Genomic DNA, 17,806 nt, shown 5'->3' on the forward strand with positions numbered 1-17,806 from the left:
AGAGCACCGAACCCTGAGGCACTCCACAATTAAGAGGCCTAGGGCTTGACCTCTGCCCTCCTGCCAACACCGTCTGCGAACGGTCCGAGAGGTAGGAGGAGAACCAACGCAGAACGGTGCCTCCCACTCCCAGCCCCTCAAGACGACGCAGTAAGATACCATGGTCGATGGTATCAAAAGCCGCTGATAGATCTAATAGGACCAGGACAGAAGAATAACCTCTATCTCGGGCCCGCCAGAGATCATTCACCAGCGCGACCAATGCCGTCTCCGTGCTGTGCCCCGGTCTGAAACCCGATTGGTACGGATCTAGATATTCAGCTTCCTCCAGGTTCAAAGGGAGCTGTCGTGCCACCACGCTCTCAACGACCTTCGCAAGGAAGCGAAGGTTGGAGACAGGACGGAAGTTGTTTAAAACAGCTGGGTCCAGTGCCGGTTTCTTGAGGAGGGGCCTTACCACCGCCTCTTTCAAGGCAGCAGGGAAGTACCCTTCACTCAGTGAGGCATTGATAACTGCTAGGAGCCAGCCTCGTGTAACCTCCCGAGAAGCATAGACTAGCCAGGAGGGACACGGGTCCAACAAACATGTGGCGGCACTTAGTTTCCCCATGAAACTACACATATATATACACACACACACACACACACACACACACACACACACACACACACACACACACACACACACACACACACACACACACACACACACACACACACACACACACACACACACACACACACACACACACACACACACACACACACATATATATATATATATATATATATATATATATATATATATATATATATATATATATATATATATATATATATATATATATATATATATATATATATATATATATATATATATATATATATATATATATATATATATATATATATATATATATATATATATATATATGCGACCATTCACGCTCACGCGAGGCGAGTAAGAAACAGAAGAGCTCGTCTTACAGAATGTGACCATAGGAGCTCGTGGAAGAAGGCGGGAAAAGAGGACGGGGAAATGGGAGGAAGCTAAGCGATCCCACGCTTCCAGCTTTTCTTTTATGGCTTGGGGTGGGGGGTGGGGAGGGAAGCCAAGGCAAGTCCAAGCCTTGCGATAGGGTAGCTTTCTTCTCAACCATCTATTGATTGGTCGGTTCCCCATTCTAGCGAGCGTGTCCCCCTCCTCTCTTTCCTTCGCAGCCCCGGCGGGGTTTAAAACTTGTAGCGCGTCCCGCCGCCTCTCGCCCTTGAGGTGACTCGAGAAAGCGCGGGATCATGAGAGGGCTGAGTTTGTGGGCGCTGCTGGCGCTGCTGGCGCCGGGGGGCTGCTCCCCTCGCGAGGGCTTCCTCTTCCCTTTCGGCTTGGCTCGGGGCGACGAGGCGTTGGAAGCGGGGGACGATGTCAGCTCCGCGCCTCTCTTGCTCGACACGCCGCTGCACTTCTACGGCTCTAGCGTCCACTCCCTCTATGTAAGTGCCCGGGAGGTGAAGGGAAGGGATCGGGCTGGAGAGAGAGAGAGAGAGAGAGAGAGCGAGAGAGCTGGAAGAGGAAGGGAAGGAGGGGCCACGGCGAATGGATTCGGGCAAGGACGAGATCCTGATCGGTTTGTGTGTGCTGGGGGGGGGGGGGAGGAGGGTCCTGGAATGTGATTTCCAAACAAGGAGCGCGTCAGGATGGTGAAAGGAGGGGGGAAAAGAGTGAACCGGAGTTGCTGTCACTACGTGTGGAAGTGTCTGCTGCTGCTGCTGCTGCTCGGGCCGGCAGCCAAGGAGGAGGAAGCTTGCTCTGATAAGCGGCTGCTTCATCCCTAAAAGGGAGAATTGCTGGCTTGGATGAAAGCATCAGGCTAGAAACTAGGAAGCTGAATTCTTGTCCCGCTTTGGGCCGAAGCCAACTTGGTGATCCTGGGCAGTCACTTTGCTAGTCAGCCCTAGCCAGCAGACGGTGCCAAACCCACTGCTGAAAAACCGTTCCAAGAAAACTGCAGGGACAAGTCCCAGGAGGTTTCCAGGAGTCAAAAAAAAAACCCTGACTTGAAACTGAAAAGTCTGAGAAATTGAAATCTTCCAAGCTATCTTCCAGAAAGCTAGATAGATAGATGATTCCTCAACTCAAGAGAGACTTTTCCTTTGCTTGTTCCTTGAGTGAGATTCTCTTGATCCTGCATGACTGCAGTTTGGATTGTGCCTTAGGCAAGGCACTCTGTCTGTGTTCAGGGCAATGTTATTCTTCCATCTGAAATTGATTGTAATTCTGCACAAAACCTGGAGTATGGATTTGTAAATAAGCATTCCTAATAAAGAACAGACTTGTACATTCCTTGTAGTTATCCTCCATCAGGCTATTCTAAACTGAATGGTGTCTCCTGAATTTGTGTGAACCTGGGATGATCTGATATAAGTGGAGTCTTTTCTATAAAATGTCAATGCCCGAGAAGTTGCATGGGATATTCGGAAGAAGAAATTATGCAGGAGGAGGAAAGCAAGGAGATGTTTTGGGTGCGGTGGGAAAGATTTGTTCGGAGTTGTTTTGGCAATTAGGATAGACTCTTACTAATTCCAAACAAAATAGAAAGCAGATGGTCTTTGTTTTTTTCCAAGATTCACAATCCTAACTAGAAAAGACATTGTTACCATCATTTCAGCTGTGAATCCACTGGACTTGCAGGTCATGCAAATGAAATAATGATCATGCATGTCAGGCCAAAAAAGCAGACCTTGTTCTGTTCTAAATATTTACATTCCTTTCTTAGTACTGTTCAAGCCACGGATCTAATCCATGATTATTCTTTCACATTGATTACTGGTTTGATTTGATCTGATCTTGGTTTTTCTCAGCATGGTAGGGATTGGAACAAGGATACGGTTAGGTCATCTTGCTTTTCTTATGGTACTTAAAACTATGCATTGAACGTTTTCAGCATATGTGGGTTGTGTTACATTCGGGCACATTCTGATCTCGTTCAAACAGCCAAATCCCATAAAATGCTTTCAACAGTGTGGTAACACCTATTGACTGTGACTGTTCTTGAAAAACTTAAGCAGAGATGCACCTGGTTAATATTTGGATGGGAAGCCATTAGGAAATACTGGGTTTGTAGGCTGGAGTTGAAAAAAAATCCCTAGAACTAGTTAAGCTCTTTCCATATGGCTGCCATATGGATATATTGCTGAAGTCCCCAGAAATTCAGCTTGATGATAAGGAAACTTTACAGTAGCAAGAAATGAAAGGCATTTATTCAGAGGTTGTGTATGTCATTTTCATAAAGCTGTGTCATTCATTCATTCATTTTTGGACGAAATCTTCAGGAAATCTAAGGTTTACATCAGAGGTGTCAAACACTGGCAACTTTAAGACTTCTGGACCTCAACTCCAGAATTTCCCAGCCAGCCATTCTAGTTGGGAAATTCTGGGAGTTGAAGTCCACAAGTCTTAAAGTTGCCAAGGTTAGACACCCTTGGTTACACTATTCTCTTCAAAGTAGTTTGGTAGACCCAACATGCCTGTATATAAGTTAAATGTATCAGCTCCTCCTCTACTGGGAAGACTGTTAATCTTCCCAGTAGAGGAGGGGGCTGATACATTATATATACCAGTCAAGACAGGGAAATGTTTTTTGTTTTTTACGATAGTGGTTGCATTGCAGTTGAAGAATTATCTGCCAGAATTTGCTCACCAAGCATTTTCAGTACTGTCTTTTATATGCCATCAGATGAAGAATTCTTTTTTGCCTTACATTTCAATTGTTGAGGCTTTATGTTATTCCACATTTTCATGTTGATTTATATTCCTAAATTATTCTTGGTTCTTTGAGTCCCTGTAATTTTATGAGATATGCTGAACATTTATAAATCTGTTTTTTTAAATCTAGAAAGATTTAGAAAAAGCATATAAAATTATTGCAGGTCACAACATTGCTGTAAAGTTACCGGTACTACACAAAATGTAGATACTGCACTGATATACAATGAAGCTGCTGGAACCTGCAATGAGCATTTCCTGGGGTAGAAGCTGCCTTATGTACAAATGAAACAGCTGTTTGGCTTTAAGACCATAGAGCACTTTGCCAGGATCCATTAATTCCAAAAGACAGGAGGAAGGAATAACAATTTAAAGGGTATACAAATCATTTACATCTTTTTTCTGGTGGTAATTTATCAGCTGTTGTGTACAGCTTCATTCTTGTTTCAACAAAGATTCTAATCTGGCTAAGCTGTATCTTAGAGTCTTCTGCTAAGTGTAGACAAGCTAAATTTTGAAAATATCAGGGTGTGATTTACTCTTGATACTAGTTGGGGAGTCTCACAAAATGTTCTCCTGTTGTTTAGTGGGAAACACAAGCAGGATAATGTTGTTGAACTTGGAAGACCTACTTGGGAGTTTCTATAGCATGTGATTGATAATTTTGGGCCACACAATGCTGGGCTAGAGGGACCTTTCATTTCATTGAATATAATTCTGATGTTTGTGAGTAATGATTTTCAATCCACATGTAAGCAGACAGCAACAACTAAAATCTCAGCTTTGGGTTTCTCTCCTGTGTACTACTTAGTTTGCATGAGATACAATCAGACCAAAGCATTTATTAAACAGAGTATAGCAGACATAGTGCACCAAATGGACCTAGCTAGTACCCGAAATTCTATTTATTGTGAATCCAACTTTGTCTCCCTTTTGGCACACCTTATTAAACTCAAAATGCCTAAACACTGAAGGGCCTTTACTCTGGCATAGTGTCATGCCCTCCCCTCAAGATGTGGTCAAAGACCAATACAGAAAGATTCCTTACCCAGAGAGAGAATGTTCCTGAGGCTCTGGACAGACAGAAACAACTGAGTATGTGCTCCTCCAGTGCATGTATTGCTGAGAAATTCATCCTAGCTTCATCTCACCATTACTGCATAAATACTTAGGCTGTATGGGACAATTTTATGCCATCCTGCTGCTTTCAGCTCCTGCACACCTAGCAGTTTGAAAGCATGCAAATGCAAGTAGATTAATAGGTACCACTTCTGTGGGAAAGTAACAATGTTCTGTGTGTCTTTGGTGTATAGCCTTGCTGGCCACATGACCATGGAATGGTCTTCGGAGAACACTGGCTTCCTTGGCCAAGAAACAGAGAAAAGCACTGTGCCCTAGAGTTGGACACAACTGATGGATACTACTACTGCTACAACATACAGTGTTGCAAGGGTCTGTGCAGTATTGCTCAAAATTCATTCGATGATGACCTGTGCTATAAACTAAATTTAATGAGCACCTAGTTTTCCATATTAAGAATATTCTGTAACCTGCAAGCCACATTTTAAGAATTGCTGTGCTACAACTGCAAGATGCATATCCATGTATAGAGGAACAGTGCTGAACTAATTAATTAATTAATCAATCATAGCCAATCAAGTATCCTGTTCGATATTTCTCAAAGTCCAACTCCGGCCAACTCTGCTGGATGATCCTTCAACAATATAATGCAGGAGATAATAACCTCCTTTGCAGGTTATTGGGGAGGTCCACCATTTGATCCTCCTCACGTTCTCTAGCCAGAGCCACCACCTAGGCCCACTTAGCAGTCAGCTAGCCAGAGTCTGCTCACCACCTCACTTTTGCAGTGGTTTTGCTCCAATCTTCAGAGAATGTTGACTGCTAAGTTGCCTCTTCTGTATTAGCTATATGAGATTTAGATCATCAGGTGTCATCAATACGGATTTCCCTCCCTATCCAAGAGATCCAGGAGTCAATGTCAAATACTGGACAATTGTGTGTTGTGAACTGGCACTGAACCAGTAATGTGAAGCTGACTCCTGCAAAGAGGGGGTTCTGTAAATTTGTACTTCCCAGGTATTGGTATTGGGTAAATATCCCGTTCTGAATGGTATTCTTATTTAGGACAAGTACAAGGAAATTTTAGTTGATTCATCTTGTTTCTGAAGGTTCCTATACATGAATAATCTGGCTACACTAATTTTTCCTAATTAAGAGCTTCCATTTTATTACTGTAGTAGTAATAATACAATTAACAATTTATCTTCTAGATTATGTGTTATGTGAAACTGCCCTTGAGGATTACACTAAAAGAAGCCAGTGCAGAATATAGCAGCTGGATACTCTCAGGATTAACTCATAAAACATAGATTCTAAAGGAGGTGATTGCACTGCAGCAAGTTCAGGATTTCACAGATGACATGTAAAGCACTGAATGAATTATGTTCTCGATTCTTGAGAGAATGCAGTTCTCTGTCTGCACATGCCTGTCCTGCTCCCTCCTATATTAAGATGTATTGAAGAGGCTCATTTATTTGGGCCACTATTGGGAATCATAAATTACAGAGGGACACAGGAAGATAACAGATATGGAATATATTTATTTATTATTTATTATTTATTAAATTTTTATACCGCCCTTCTCCCGAAGGACTCAGGGCGGTGTATAAGGCAATAAATATCAAAAATGTAAATACAAAAGTTGAAAAAGAGATTAAAAAGAATTAAATAATTATGCCCAAGAATACAATACTAAAAATGTGTTAAAACTTGTTTAAATCCAACCCCAAACCCATCAGACCAGGCCAGATTGTTCAAATAGATAAGTTTTTAAATCACGCCGGAAGGAGCGCAGGTCGGGGGCCATCCGGAGCTCAACCGGAAGGCGGTTCCACAGGTCTGGTGCGCCCACAGAGAACGCCCTCCCCCTGGGGGCCACCAATCGACATTCTTTGATCGGAGGCACCCTGAGGAGGCCCTCTCTGTGGGAGCGCACTGGACGGAGGGAAGTTGATGCCGGCAGCAGGTGCTGTATTATACTGTATTTGTTCTGAGTAAATCTTCTGCTTTATTCCTATTGGTCACTAATATAAAGTAGAATTTTCTAGAAGCCTTCCTCAGAAATCACTCCAGTGAAAACTTCTTGGGATCACTTATATTTTCTACAAAAGTAATACTGTGTATTAGAATTGGTCTTTGGGTCAACAAATTTTAGAAAATCTATTCAGAATACCGGGTAATTGTTTTTCATTGTCATTGGAATTAAGTGGGACAATGGATATCATTACAAACCAACATTCATTCCAGAACAAGTTGTCAGTATATGGCAATATTTTATTTAGTTGTTAATACATTAAATAACTATCCATCTCTAAAGCCCCTGCTCTGGAAATGCTGGTATTCATGGAAAATGCAGATGAAGGGGGGAGTTCATTTCTCTGTTTAAAGGGATATCATTGTATTCAACTAAACAGATTTTGAAAGCATTATATATTTCAAAATGTCACCTGCACTTTCAGCTATATTAACATTTTATAAGAATCTGTTCATTGTGAAAACAAACAGGAAACTGCTGTGCACTGAACGAGATAGCTGACCCATATAATCACTGTTATTTGTTCTGGTAAGCAGTAACTCTTCACAATTTGAGATAAAAACCTCTCTCCATTCTGCCTGCCCTGATTCTTGCACGCTTTTTAATTGCCAAGTTTTAATTACAAGTTCTGCTGTATACAAAGTTATGGCCCTTCTGCTATAACCAAAGCTGCCATAGCTTCTTGGTATTACAGTAATGGGATGTGGCTCATGTATATAGTAATGTCCCTGTACTGTGTGAGATGATTGACATTCATATGAAGAATATCCTTGTTTGAAACACTGGACTTTCCCCCTTTCCCTCTTTATCCTCTTGCTGCTTTTTACAAATTCTTCTAGCTAACTGAGGCAGAACTATGCATAATGTCTGCAAGAGATGTTTTTACTTATAAATGTAACTTACAGTACTGCTTAAAAGTTTATGAACCCTTTGAATGTTCAATATTTCTGCATAAATATGACCTAAAATGTGACCTGTTTTCTACACAAGCCCTAAAACTAGAGCACCCAATAAACAAATCAAAAACATCATATTTGTCCATTTATTTATTGAGGAAAATGATCCAGGAAACAACTTGAAGACTGGCAGGGTTGGCGCCATAAAGATATTAAAGATAATGTTGTTCCATAATGCAGAGACATCAACAAATGAGACATACTTCACATCTATGAACATGATACAAAATGGAATGAGATAAATGTGAACATCTGTAGTTTGATTGGTTGTGCATTAAGATGAATTTAAATCGATTAGGATCAAATCCAATTTATTACTCATCACATTGTTCTTTCAGGCCAGAAAAAAATGCAGCTGCTTTATTGCTTCAAAAGAAGCTGCTCACTTATTAAGAAATACCCTTTTCAAAAATTTTGAAGAGCCTTCAAAATATGTTTATTTGTTTGTTTATTTTTACTTATTAAATTTATTGACCACCCATCTTATTACAATGCAACTCTGACCGGCTTACAATGTTAAAAAAAAAATAAAACTACAAAACCTATACACAAAGCAAATAAATACTATAAAAATGCAAGTACTCAATGTCTGTAAGTACATGAATAATAACTGCTAAAATCACGATTGTATCTTTGTGATTGTAAAATTAAGTTTCAATATCTTAGTTCTTTTTGTGCTGCAGAATTTGTGTTTGTGGCCCGGGTACAGCATTTTTATTTATTTATTTTGTTTTTGGCACCAAGGGCTCTGGGTGGACCACTATATAAAGCAGAAATCAGATAACAGCAGCATATATTTAAAAAATACAATAAGAGAAATGACACATAAAATTGTGACTTTCTAAACATTATAGTTGGGTCTTTCATTGTTCCATATGATCTCTTTCCACATCAGTGAATACCGTATTCTTTGGAAGAATCAGATTGAGGCATTTGACCAGTGACAGCACTTAGATTTTGGCAGTAGAAAACTTTGATAGTTATTTTCTTATCAGAAGCAAATTCTGCAATAGCAAATCTCATTTCAAAGCACAATTATTCTTTTGTGGCTAATCAGTACCTGATGATGAATAGGCAGAAGTTAATGTTTCAGTCTTTAACTTTGATAAAACATAGTATTATATTAATGTTCTTGTTTTTGAGTCATATCTGATGAAGAGATGGATGAATAGTAATTATTTTAGCTATAGTAGTTTACACAATTAGAGCAAATTCTTAAATGTTTATTTGGTGGCATAAAGTTATCTGTTTTACAACATGTCAAATACTCTATTTCTGAGTTTTTATTATTTAATTAACTTGAATAAATTTTGTGATTTTGGATTAAATGATTAGACAATTTGAGGAAGTTATATATTTAAGGGAAAATATGATCTTCTGAGGTGTTATGAATAATTGACAAGCTAATTCTGGAGCTGAGGGATCTATTTATTCCTATCTTCAATTTGAATTTAAGACATCATTGCAAAATTCCCTTATGATGTCACTTCAACAATATGATCCCATCATAAATCAGCTAGAAATGTGTAACAACAAGTGTTTCTGTTACTTACTAAATATTTCTGCTCACTGATATCAGTGTTTTTAGAATGCTTTTTATAAATATCCTTGAATCAAAAATTCTGGTCTTTGAAAGATTTACCATTGGTTATCTTACCAGACAACCTAACTGGTTTTTATCTGTTTGCATCCTGTATATATTTATCCAGAAACATTACAGCTGCATCTGTTTGAGAAGGTTCTTCTCAGCCCTTCTGGGAAAGTATGACTATAGCAATTATCTTATCTTGACAAGGAAATGCCGGAGTTGTAAAGTAAATAGCAAATACGGAATCTGTTCTGTTTTCTTTTGACATCCTTGTAAGGTTTATGCCTCATAGCCAAGTAGCAGAATGTTGAAAAAACAACCCTGCTAAATTAACATCTATGGTGTGATATACACACGAGGCTAAGGAAAATAGTGGGATGGATTGTGTTGGGGGAGGTAGACATAGTGTGAGCCAGAGGTCCCCAACCTTTTGGGCACCAGGGACCGATTCCGTGGAGAAAAGTTTTTCCATGGACTGGAGAATATGTGGTTTTCTGTGCTGCCTGCATACCATGGATGGGGCTTTGCTTGTTTATGTGGACTGGTTGCTGACATGCTGCAGCCCGGTATTGGTACACTGACTGGGGGTTGGGGACTCCTGATGTGACATAATTATGCTAAGTCAAAATGTGATTTACAGTGCTTGGATTAGCACGTGCAGTGAATTCAGCCATTATTGTCTACAAATCTTGGTTTTTGTAGCTTAGCATGAAGTGTAAATCCATCTACATAACTTATGGTTTAGCATAGGGTGTGAAACTCAACCAGTACAATAATGTCATATCAAGTCACATTCTAAAAAGTGTACTACAAACAAATATCTTTTTACTTATTTTACTTATCTGGACCACCAGGAGGCGGTACATGACCAATTTTATCCTAAATTGGGACTTGTCAAATGTACCTAGGGACGCGGTGGCTCAGTGGGTTAGGACGCTGAGCTTGTCGATCAGAAGGTCGGCAGTTTGGCGGGTCAAATCCCGAGTGCCGCGTAACAGAGTGAGCGCCTGTTACTCGTCCCAGCTTCTGCCAACCTAGCAGTTCGAAAGCACGTAAAAATGCAAGTAGAAAAATAGGGACCGCTACGGTGGGAAGGTAACAGCGTTCCGTGCGCCTTTGGCGTCTAGTCATGCCGGCCACATGACCACGGAGACGTCCTTGGACGAGCGCTGGCTCTTCGGCTTTGAAACGGAGATGAGCACCGGCCCCTACAGTTGGAAACGACTAGCACGCATGTGCGGGGGAACCTTTACCTTTACCTTTAAATGTACCTAGCCAAATCTTTTCCCTGAACTGAGAACTAAAATTGGTGAATTATATACATTACACCATTATAATACTGTAGATATGAAAAAAGGAATGGGAAGAAATGGCATTTACAGTATTAACTACAACAAATATGGGAAGAATAACCTGATAGAGATTTCTCTTCCACTGGTCATGCTATTTAATAAAAATGAGTCGGTAGACACTTGTTAGTCAGTGCAGCACACAATTCTCCTAAGTGTGTGGAATTGCAGATTAACAAAATGAGGAGGGATTGAAGTTGTAATAGAACACTGAAGTGGTGGAGCAGACGGTGACATTCCAAGGTAAGCACGATAGGTAATCATATTAAATTTATACCTATATTTATTTTTAAAATAAAAGCAGTTCTTTGTAAGTAAAAAACCAGCACAACAAAGACCAGGGTTCCACTCTAACCAACAGGAAAGCATACAAAATAAAAAATGTAAAACTAGGGATTTCTGGGAAGAGAAGGGAACAATCACATCACATCAAAGCAAATGAAGGCGAGGATTGCTTTAGCAGGATGTGTCAAAAGGTTCTCAATGGTAGGTCAAATAAAATGCCAGTTGTGTCATGCAGTTGCTTAAAAAAACCCAAAAAATATTTTTAGGATTTGTTAACAGAAACATAGTGTCCATATCATGAATGCTTAAAATAATCAAGATGAATCAGAAATTCTTAACTCATAGACTCCACCCTTCCTTTCATACCTTTATAGCTGAACCTGAGAAGTCATAAGAGAAAGTCAAAAGAGAAACCATAAAAGTCTCTTTTAACTAAGACACTTTAAACTAAATAAATCAATTTATAATCTAGTACACGATGCAAAGTCCTCTGAAATTAAAGTTTCCCTCAAACATATTTCATATCTCCTTAAAGCTCAGAATTTTGTAATAACTGAAAAGCACTGGAGCTCCACTCTGATCAGATCAATGCTGAACTTTGCAGAATATAATTATTAACATTCTACTCTTAATTGCAATTGTATTAAAGGATTTTATTTAATTTGACTTAGAATAGATCCATACTGGTTTCTGTTATTTGAATCTAGCTATATATTTCCTAACTGCTCTATACATTTAATGCTATAAGTGAAGTTGCTACCTAAGATAGTATCATACAAAAAATAAAAATAAAAGTGTTGTTGAGTGTCATATCAACTAAATAAAAAAATCCATATTATGATAACCTTGTATCTTTATGCCAACCTGGAGAAAACATTAAGATGTACAAATGCTTTTGACTCCTTCATTAAAGAATGTTGTCTGAGTTACAGCAAAATGTGTCTGTTAAGGTCCTAAGTTTTAATCAATAATATCTCCAATGTTAAAACAAATAATAAGGGTGACAATGGGCACCCCTGCCTTTTACCCTTTTCAATGTTACATACTTCAGTCAAACTATTATTAACTATTATGCGGGCTGTTTGCTTTTGATATAATGCCCTGATTGGTTGTAAAAATTTATCCCCAAATTTCATTTTATCTAATACTTTCAACAAAAATTGCCAATCCAATTGATCAAAGGCTTTTTCAGCATCCAAGAAGATCAACGCTGCAGGGATCTGATTGTTTCTTTCCAAAAATTCCAACAAATCTACTACATGCCTCACATTGTTCTTCATTTGTCTACCACTTATAAACCCAGTTTGATCACCATGAATTACTTGTTGCAGTACCCTCATTAGTCTGTTAGCTAGAACTTTAGCAAATATCTTGTAGTCCGTGTTCAAAAGTGATATTGGCCTATAATTTTTTACTTGGGTGACATCCTGGTCTTCCTTTGGAATCAAAGAGATAAAAGCAGTTTTCCAAGACGGAGGTACCCCTCCTCCCATTTGAATTGTCTGAAACAATTCCCTTAATGGCTTCACCATCTCTAACTGTAAATTTTTGTAATACACAGCAGTCAATCCATCCGTACCTGGCGCTTTGCCCACTTTCAATTGTTTAATTGCTGAAAAAAATTCTTCCTCAGTTATCAATTAGTTCATCTCTTCGATGTTATGGTCCTAAGTTTTAATAAGGATTGCAGATATTCAAGTTAGGCTGTGCCAATGCTGTGATGGTTTCAGGCTGTATCTTGGACTGCCTTGAGAGCTCCAGCCCCAATGGGTGATCCCTTCATTTTGGAAAATACACAATCTGCCTATTATTCAAATCTAGCAAATACACAATTTTTTTAGATGTTTACATATTTATAAATGTATATAAAATACATTTTTATGTTTTCAAAATGGGAGGTAAGCATTGCTTGATTGCATTGTATTTGTGCATTTGCAACACATACTTTTTCTTTTAACTAGGTTCTTACTAATGGCATCATCGCAGTGAGTGAGCCATCAAGAGAAGATGAGTATCTTGGTCAATTTCCTCTTAGTTTTGGAGGTCTTGCTCCCTTTTACGCTGACTTGGATACTACAGGTGGACATGGAAATGTGTATTACAGGGAAGATTCTTCCCCTGAGATCCTCCAACGTGCTGCCAAGTACATCAAAAGGGGCTTTCCAAATGCTACCTTTGATCCAGAGAGTGTTGTCATTGTTACCTGGGATTCTGTGGCCCCTTATGTAGGATCTAGACAAGATGCTACTTTACAAGTGAAGGTAAGCGGGTGACAGCCTACCGCTGAAAAAAATGCATTCAATGACTGTATTTTTAATGCTGAAACTCTAGATTATTCTGTGCATGTTTACTGAGAATTAATTCCCATTGAAACCATCTGGTTTTATCTCCTAGCAAATAGATTTAGGAGTGCAGCCTTAAAGTGTAAATTTATACATATTTCTCTAGAAAATAAGGCTCTCTTCATCTAAATGTGTTTTAATTAATTTAATTTTAATTACAGTTTTATCCTGGCATTTGAATAATGTTTATTTTTTTATTCTTTTGAGATATTTTGGAAACAGAATAAAACAGTTTAATAAGTAATGACTGATGAAAGGGAGTTTGTTGATCTGAAAAGTGGACCTTGCATCTGGAGGCAAATGCTAGGATAAAGGAGAAATTTAATAAATAACTAGTTGGACTCATTAACCGTTTCTAGGGATAAATTCTAAGAATAACTAAAGAGACATGCTAAAAAAATACAATTGTAAAAATGACTCCTAGGCTAAAATTAGTCACATTAGGGTCTTAGGACATATTCATTTCTAAATTATATGACTTTGTGATATTAGAGAAATAGAGGTGAAACTCGAAAAATTAGAATATCGTGCAAAAGTTCATTTATTTCGGTAATGCAACTTAAAAGGGGAAACTAATATATGAGATAGACTCATTACATGCAAAGCAAGATAGTTTAAGCCGTGATTTGTCATAATTGTGATGATTATGGCTTACAGCTCATAAAAACCCCAAATCCATAATCTCAGCAAATTAGAATATTGTGAAAAGGTGCAATATTCTAGGCTCAAAGTGTCCCACTCTAATCAGCTAATTAAGCCATAACACCTGCAAAGGGTTCCTGAGTCTTTAAAGAGTCTCTCAGTCTGGTTCAGTAGGAATCACAATCATGGGGAAGACTGCTGACCTGACAGTTGTGCAGAAAACCATCACTGACACCCTCCATAAGGAGGGAAAGTCTCAAAAGGTAATTGCAAAAGAAGTTGGATGTTCCCAAAGTGCTGTATCAAAGCACATTAATAGAAAGTTATGTGGAAGGGAAAAGTGTGGAAGAAAAAGGTGCACAAGCAGCAGGGATGACCGCAGCCTGGAGAGGATTGTCAGCAAAAGGCCATTCAAAAGTGTTGGGGACTTTCACAAGGAGTGGACTGAGGCTGGAGTCAGTGCATCAAGAGCCACCACACACAGACGGATCCTGGACATGGGCTTCAAATGTCGTATTCCTCTTGTCAAGCCACTCCTGAACAACAAACAACATCAGGAGCGTCTTACCTGCGCTAAAGAAAAAACAGACCTGGTCTGTTGCTCACTGGTCCAAAGTCCTCTTTTCTGATGAGAGCAACTTTTGCATGTCATTTGGAAACCAAGGACCCAGAATCTGGAGTAAGATGGAGAGGCACACACTGCAAGATGCTTGAAGTCCAGTGTGAAGTTTCCACAGTCTGTGTTGATTTGGGGAGCCATGTCATCTGCTGGTGTTGGTCCACTGTGCTTCATTAAGTCCAGGGTCAACGCAGCCGTCTACCAGGAGATTTTGGAGCACTTCATGCTTCCTTCCGCAAACGAGCTTTATGGGGATCCTGACTTCATTTTCCAGCAGAACTTGGCACCTGCCCACACTGCCAAAAGCATCAAAATCTGGTTCAATGACCGTGGGATTACTGTGCTTGATTGGCCAGCAAACTTGCCTGACCTGAACCCCATAGAGAATCTATGGGGCATTGCCAAGAGAAAGATGAGAGACATGAGACCGAACAATGCAGAGGAGCTGAAGGCCGCTATTGAAGCATCCTGGTCTTCCAGGATGGCACCTGTGGCACCTCAGCAGTGCCACAGGCTGATAGCTTCCATGCCATGCCGCATTGAGGCAGTAATTGCTGCAAAAGGGGCCCAAACCAAATACTGAGTACATATGCATGCTTATACTTGTCAGAGGTCCAATATTGTTCTATGTACACTCCTTGTTTTATTGATTGCATGTAATATTCTAATTTTCTGAGATTGTGGATTTGGGGTTTTCATGAGCTGTACGCCATAATCATCACAATTATGACAAATCACGGCTTGAACTATCTTGCTTTGCATGTAATGAGTCTATCTCATATATTAGTTTCCCCTTTTAAGTTGCATTACTGAAATAAATGAACTTTTGCACGATATTCTAATTTTTCGAGTTTCACCTGTACTTGCTTTGACACAAACAATTTAATGTTTCTTCTAAGAATTCTAAATTTTCTAGCTTTCTTTCTTTCTTTAAAATCTTGATTCTGTATTCCAGCTTTTCTTAACTTGGAGCTTTCAGAAACTCCCAAAATTTTGAACCTGCATGGGAATATGGAATTCCATGCTTGCTAGGAATTCTGGGACTTGAAATTCAGTGGAATTGGAACATGCTAAGTTGGATAAGCTTATTGTATTCTGCAATAAATAATTAAGCAAGCTGGCTTGTTTTATGAAATATATATCATTCAGGTGTTTAATTATTATTATTTTTAATTTTTGCAAATGAAATTTAAATCTTCCCCACAGAGAAACACATTCCAGGCTGTTTTAGCGTCTTCTGACTCTAGTTCCTATGCGGTTTTCCTTTATCCAGAAGATGGCTTGCAGTTCTATAGTACACATTCCAAAAATGATAACGCAGTTGTTCCAGCAACTGTTGGCTTCAGCCAACCTTCTACATATTTCATCCTATGGGTAAAAGCTGGATCGTACAATATAATTGCTAACGATGAAGAGATCCTTAGGAATCTGTGCAAGTATGTTGTTTTTATTATTTTTTCCAAAATAATTTTGTATTTTCTAGTAATTCTATAAATCTTGTTAGTGTTCTTCTATAAATAAAATGTTACTCGTGTAAGTTGCATCACTTGAAGGACTCAGAAATCGTAGGTGGAGAGATAGCTGTGAATGTATAATGTGCCTAATCTTTTTCCTATGGTAAGAAAGTTTTTTAAAGAATAGCCTAATGGACAACTAAGACAAGAAGAAGATAGAGGAGGAAGGGGTATGGTGGTATCAGTTTGTGTGATTTTATTAGATGTTCTTACTTACATTACTTAGAAGTTACAGAACCTGTTCACACTTAATACCATGATAGTAGCTTTTCATATTGGAAACTGCAAGGATGTATTCAGACCTCACCTGAAGCAATGCGTTGCTGTAATAAGTGCCAGTATGGACCTTATGCAAGTTTATTGGGATAAAAGTTACAAGAGAACAAAATATATTTAGTAAGAAACTTTATACCCTACTAGGATATTTTTTTAATAAAAAAGCAATGCAAATGGATAGTTTTTCTTCATTCAAAGAGAGAAAGGCTTATAACATTTCCCAGTTGAAATGCTCATGATCATTCTGGGAACTTCCGTTGCTCTTCCTCAGAGAACACCAGTTCCAGGAAATAGAACAACAGTTGTAAGTTTCCAGCTTTTATTCTGCAGCTTGGAAGGCATGATTCTGAAATGAAAATATATATTAAATGGAAATGGATTTCCTATTCTTCACAATTCAGGTCTGTGGTGTGCTCTGTATATGTGTGTATACTGTATGGATATATTTACTTTTTCTAAAGTCATAAGCACCCCTTAAATATTATTTAGTCTTGTCCAGCAACTCTTACCCTCAGATCTTTTAGGGTTGAACCAAACAGTTCATGAAGATTACCTTACCACAGCTATTCTTATAATTTGTGCTGTGGAACATAATTTTTTTAAAAAAAATATTTGCAATGCTTGAGCATGCCTTGCTTAACGTATAGTTCAATTTTTTGTGTGTGTCTTGGTTTTTAGGACTAGCAATTTGGGACAACCTGGAGTTTGGGCATTTGAGATTGGTGGCTCAAATGATATCCTATCGGCCAAAGGTACTCAGTCTCCTGCCAGTGTAGAATACAGCGACTACGAGCAATTCCAGGAAGTGACCATAGACCCTTCCCTTCTCCACCAAGACCCCATTGAAATAAGCCATCCAGAAGTCTCCTATGATGTTTCTGACAGAGGAGATAATTTTCAGACTGGATACATCTTACCTCAGCCAGCAGTAGAAGATGATTTTCAGCTTCCATACCAAACTTTAACTGATCAGCCTCCAGTTAAACTTCCGCATCCGACAGGGAAAAATCCACCTCTGCAGTTTCCAATTCACCAATTTCCCAACCAGCATGCTCAGATTATTGAAGTAGAAGAAGATGATGAAACTGGAATTGGTAAGATGACCTAGCAAAATCTCTGTTGGTTATCTTTTGTAAACACTATAGGCTGTTTTGTGAGATACAAAAGTATTTACAGTGTGTCCATGGTATGATGAACAACAGATATGAAGGAATCTCTCTCCCCACACCCCATTTCTAAATATGCACGGGCATAGGAAGTGTTGAAGGTCTCACAGCATATTTTTTTCACTTGCAAACATGCTAACTTTGCATCTTATTAAAAAAAGTCCTCATTTGGGTGTTGATGAACAAAACAT

The 17,806-nt window shown here is 39.0% G+C and overlaps 1 protein-coding gene across 1 annotated transcript; it reads left to right on the plus strand.

Annotated features, from left to right (window-relative positions):
• Nucleotides 1-1,270: 1,270 nt before the first annotated feature.
• Nucleotides 1,271-17,543, plus strand: LOC308679418 (nidogen-1-like; the record flags this gene model as incomplete). Its single annotated transcript, XM_081347030.1, has 4 exons — nt 1,271-1,491; nt 13,018-13,317; nt 15,866-16,095; nt 17,128-17,543. Coding segments are annotated over exons 1-4 (1,141 nt in total), but the record flags the coding sequence as incomplete, so codon positions are not given.
• Between the last annotated feature and the right edge of the window lie 263 nt (nt 17,544-17,806).

Source organism: Vipera berus (genome assembly GCF_964194415.1).
Source record: "Vipera berus genome assembly, contig: HAP1_SCAFFOLD_500, whole genome shotgun sequence".
Taxonomy (NCBI): domain Eukaryota; kingdom Metazoa; phylum Chordata; class Lepidosauria; order Squamata; family Viperidae; genus Vipera; species Vipera berus.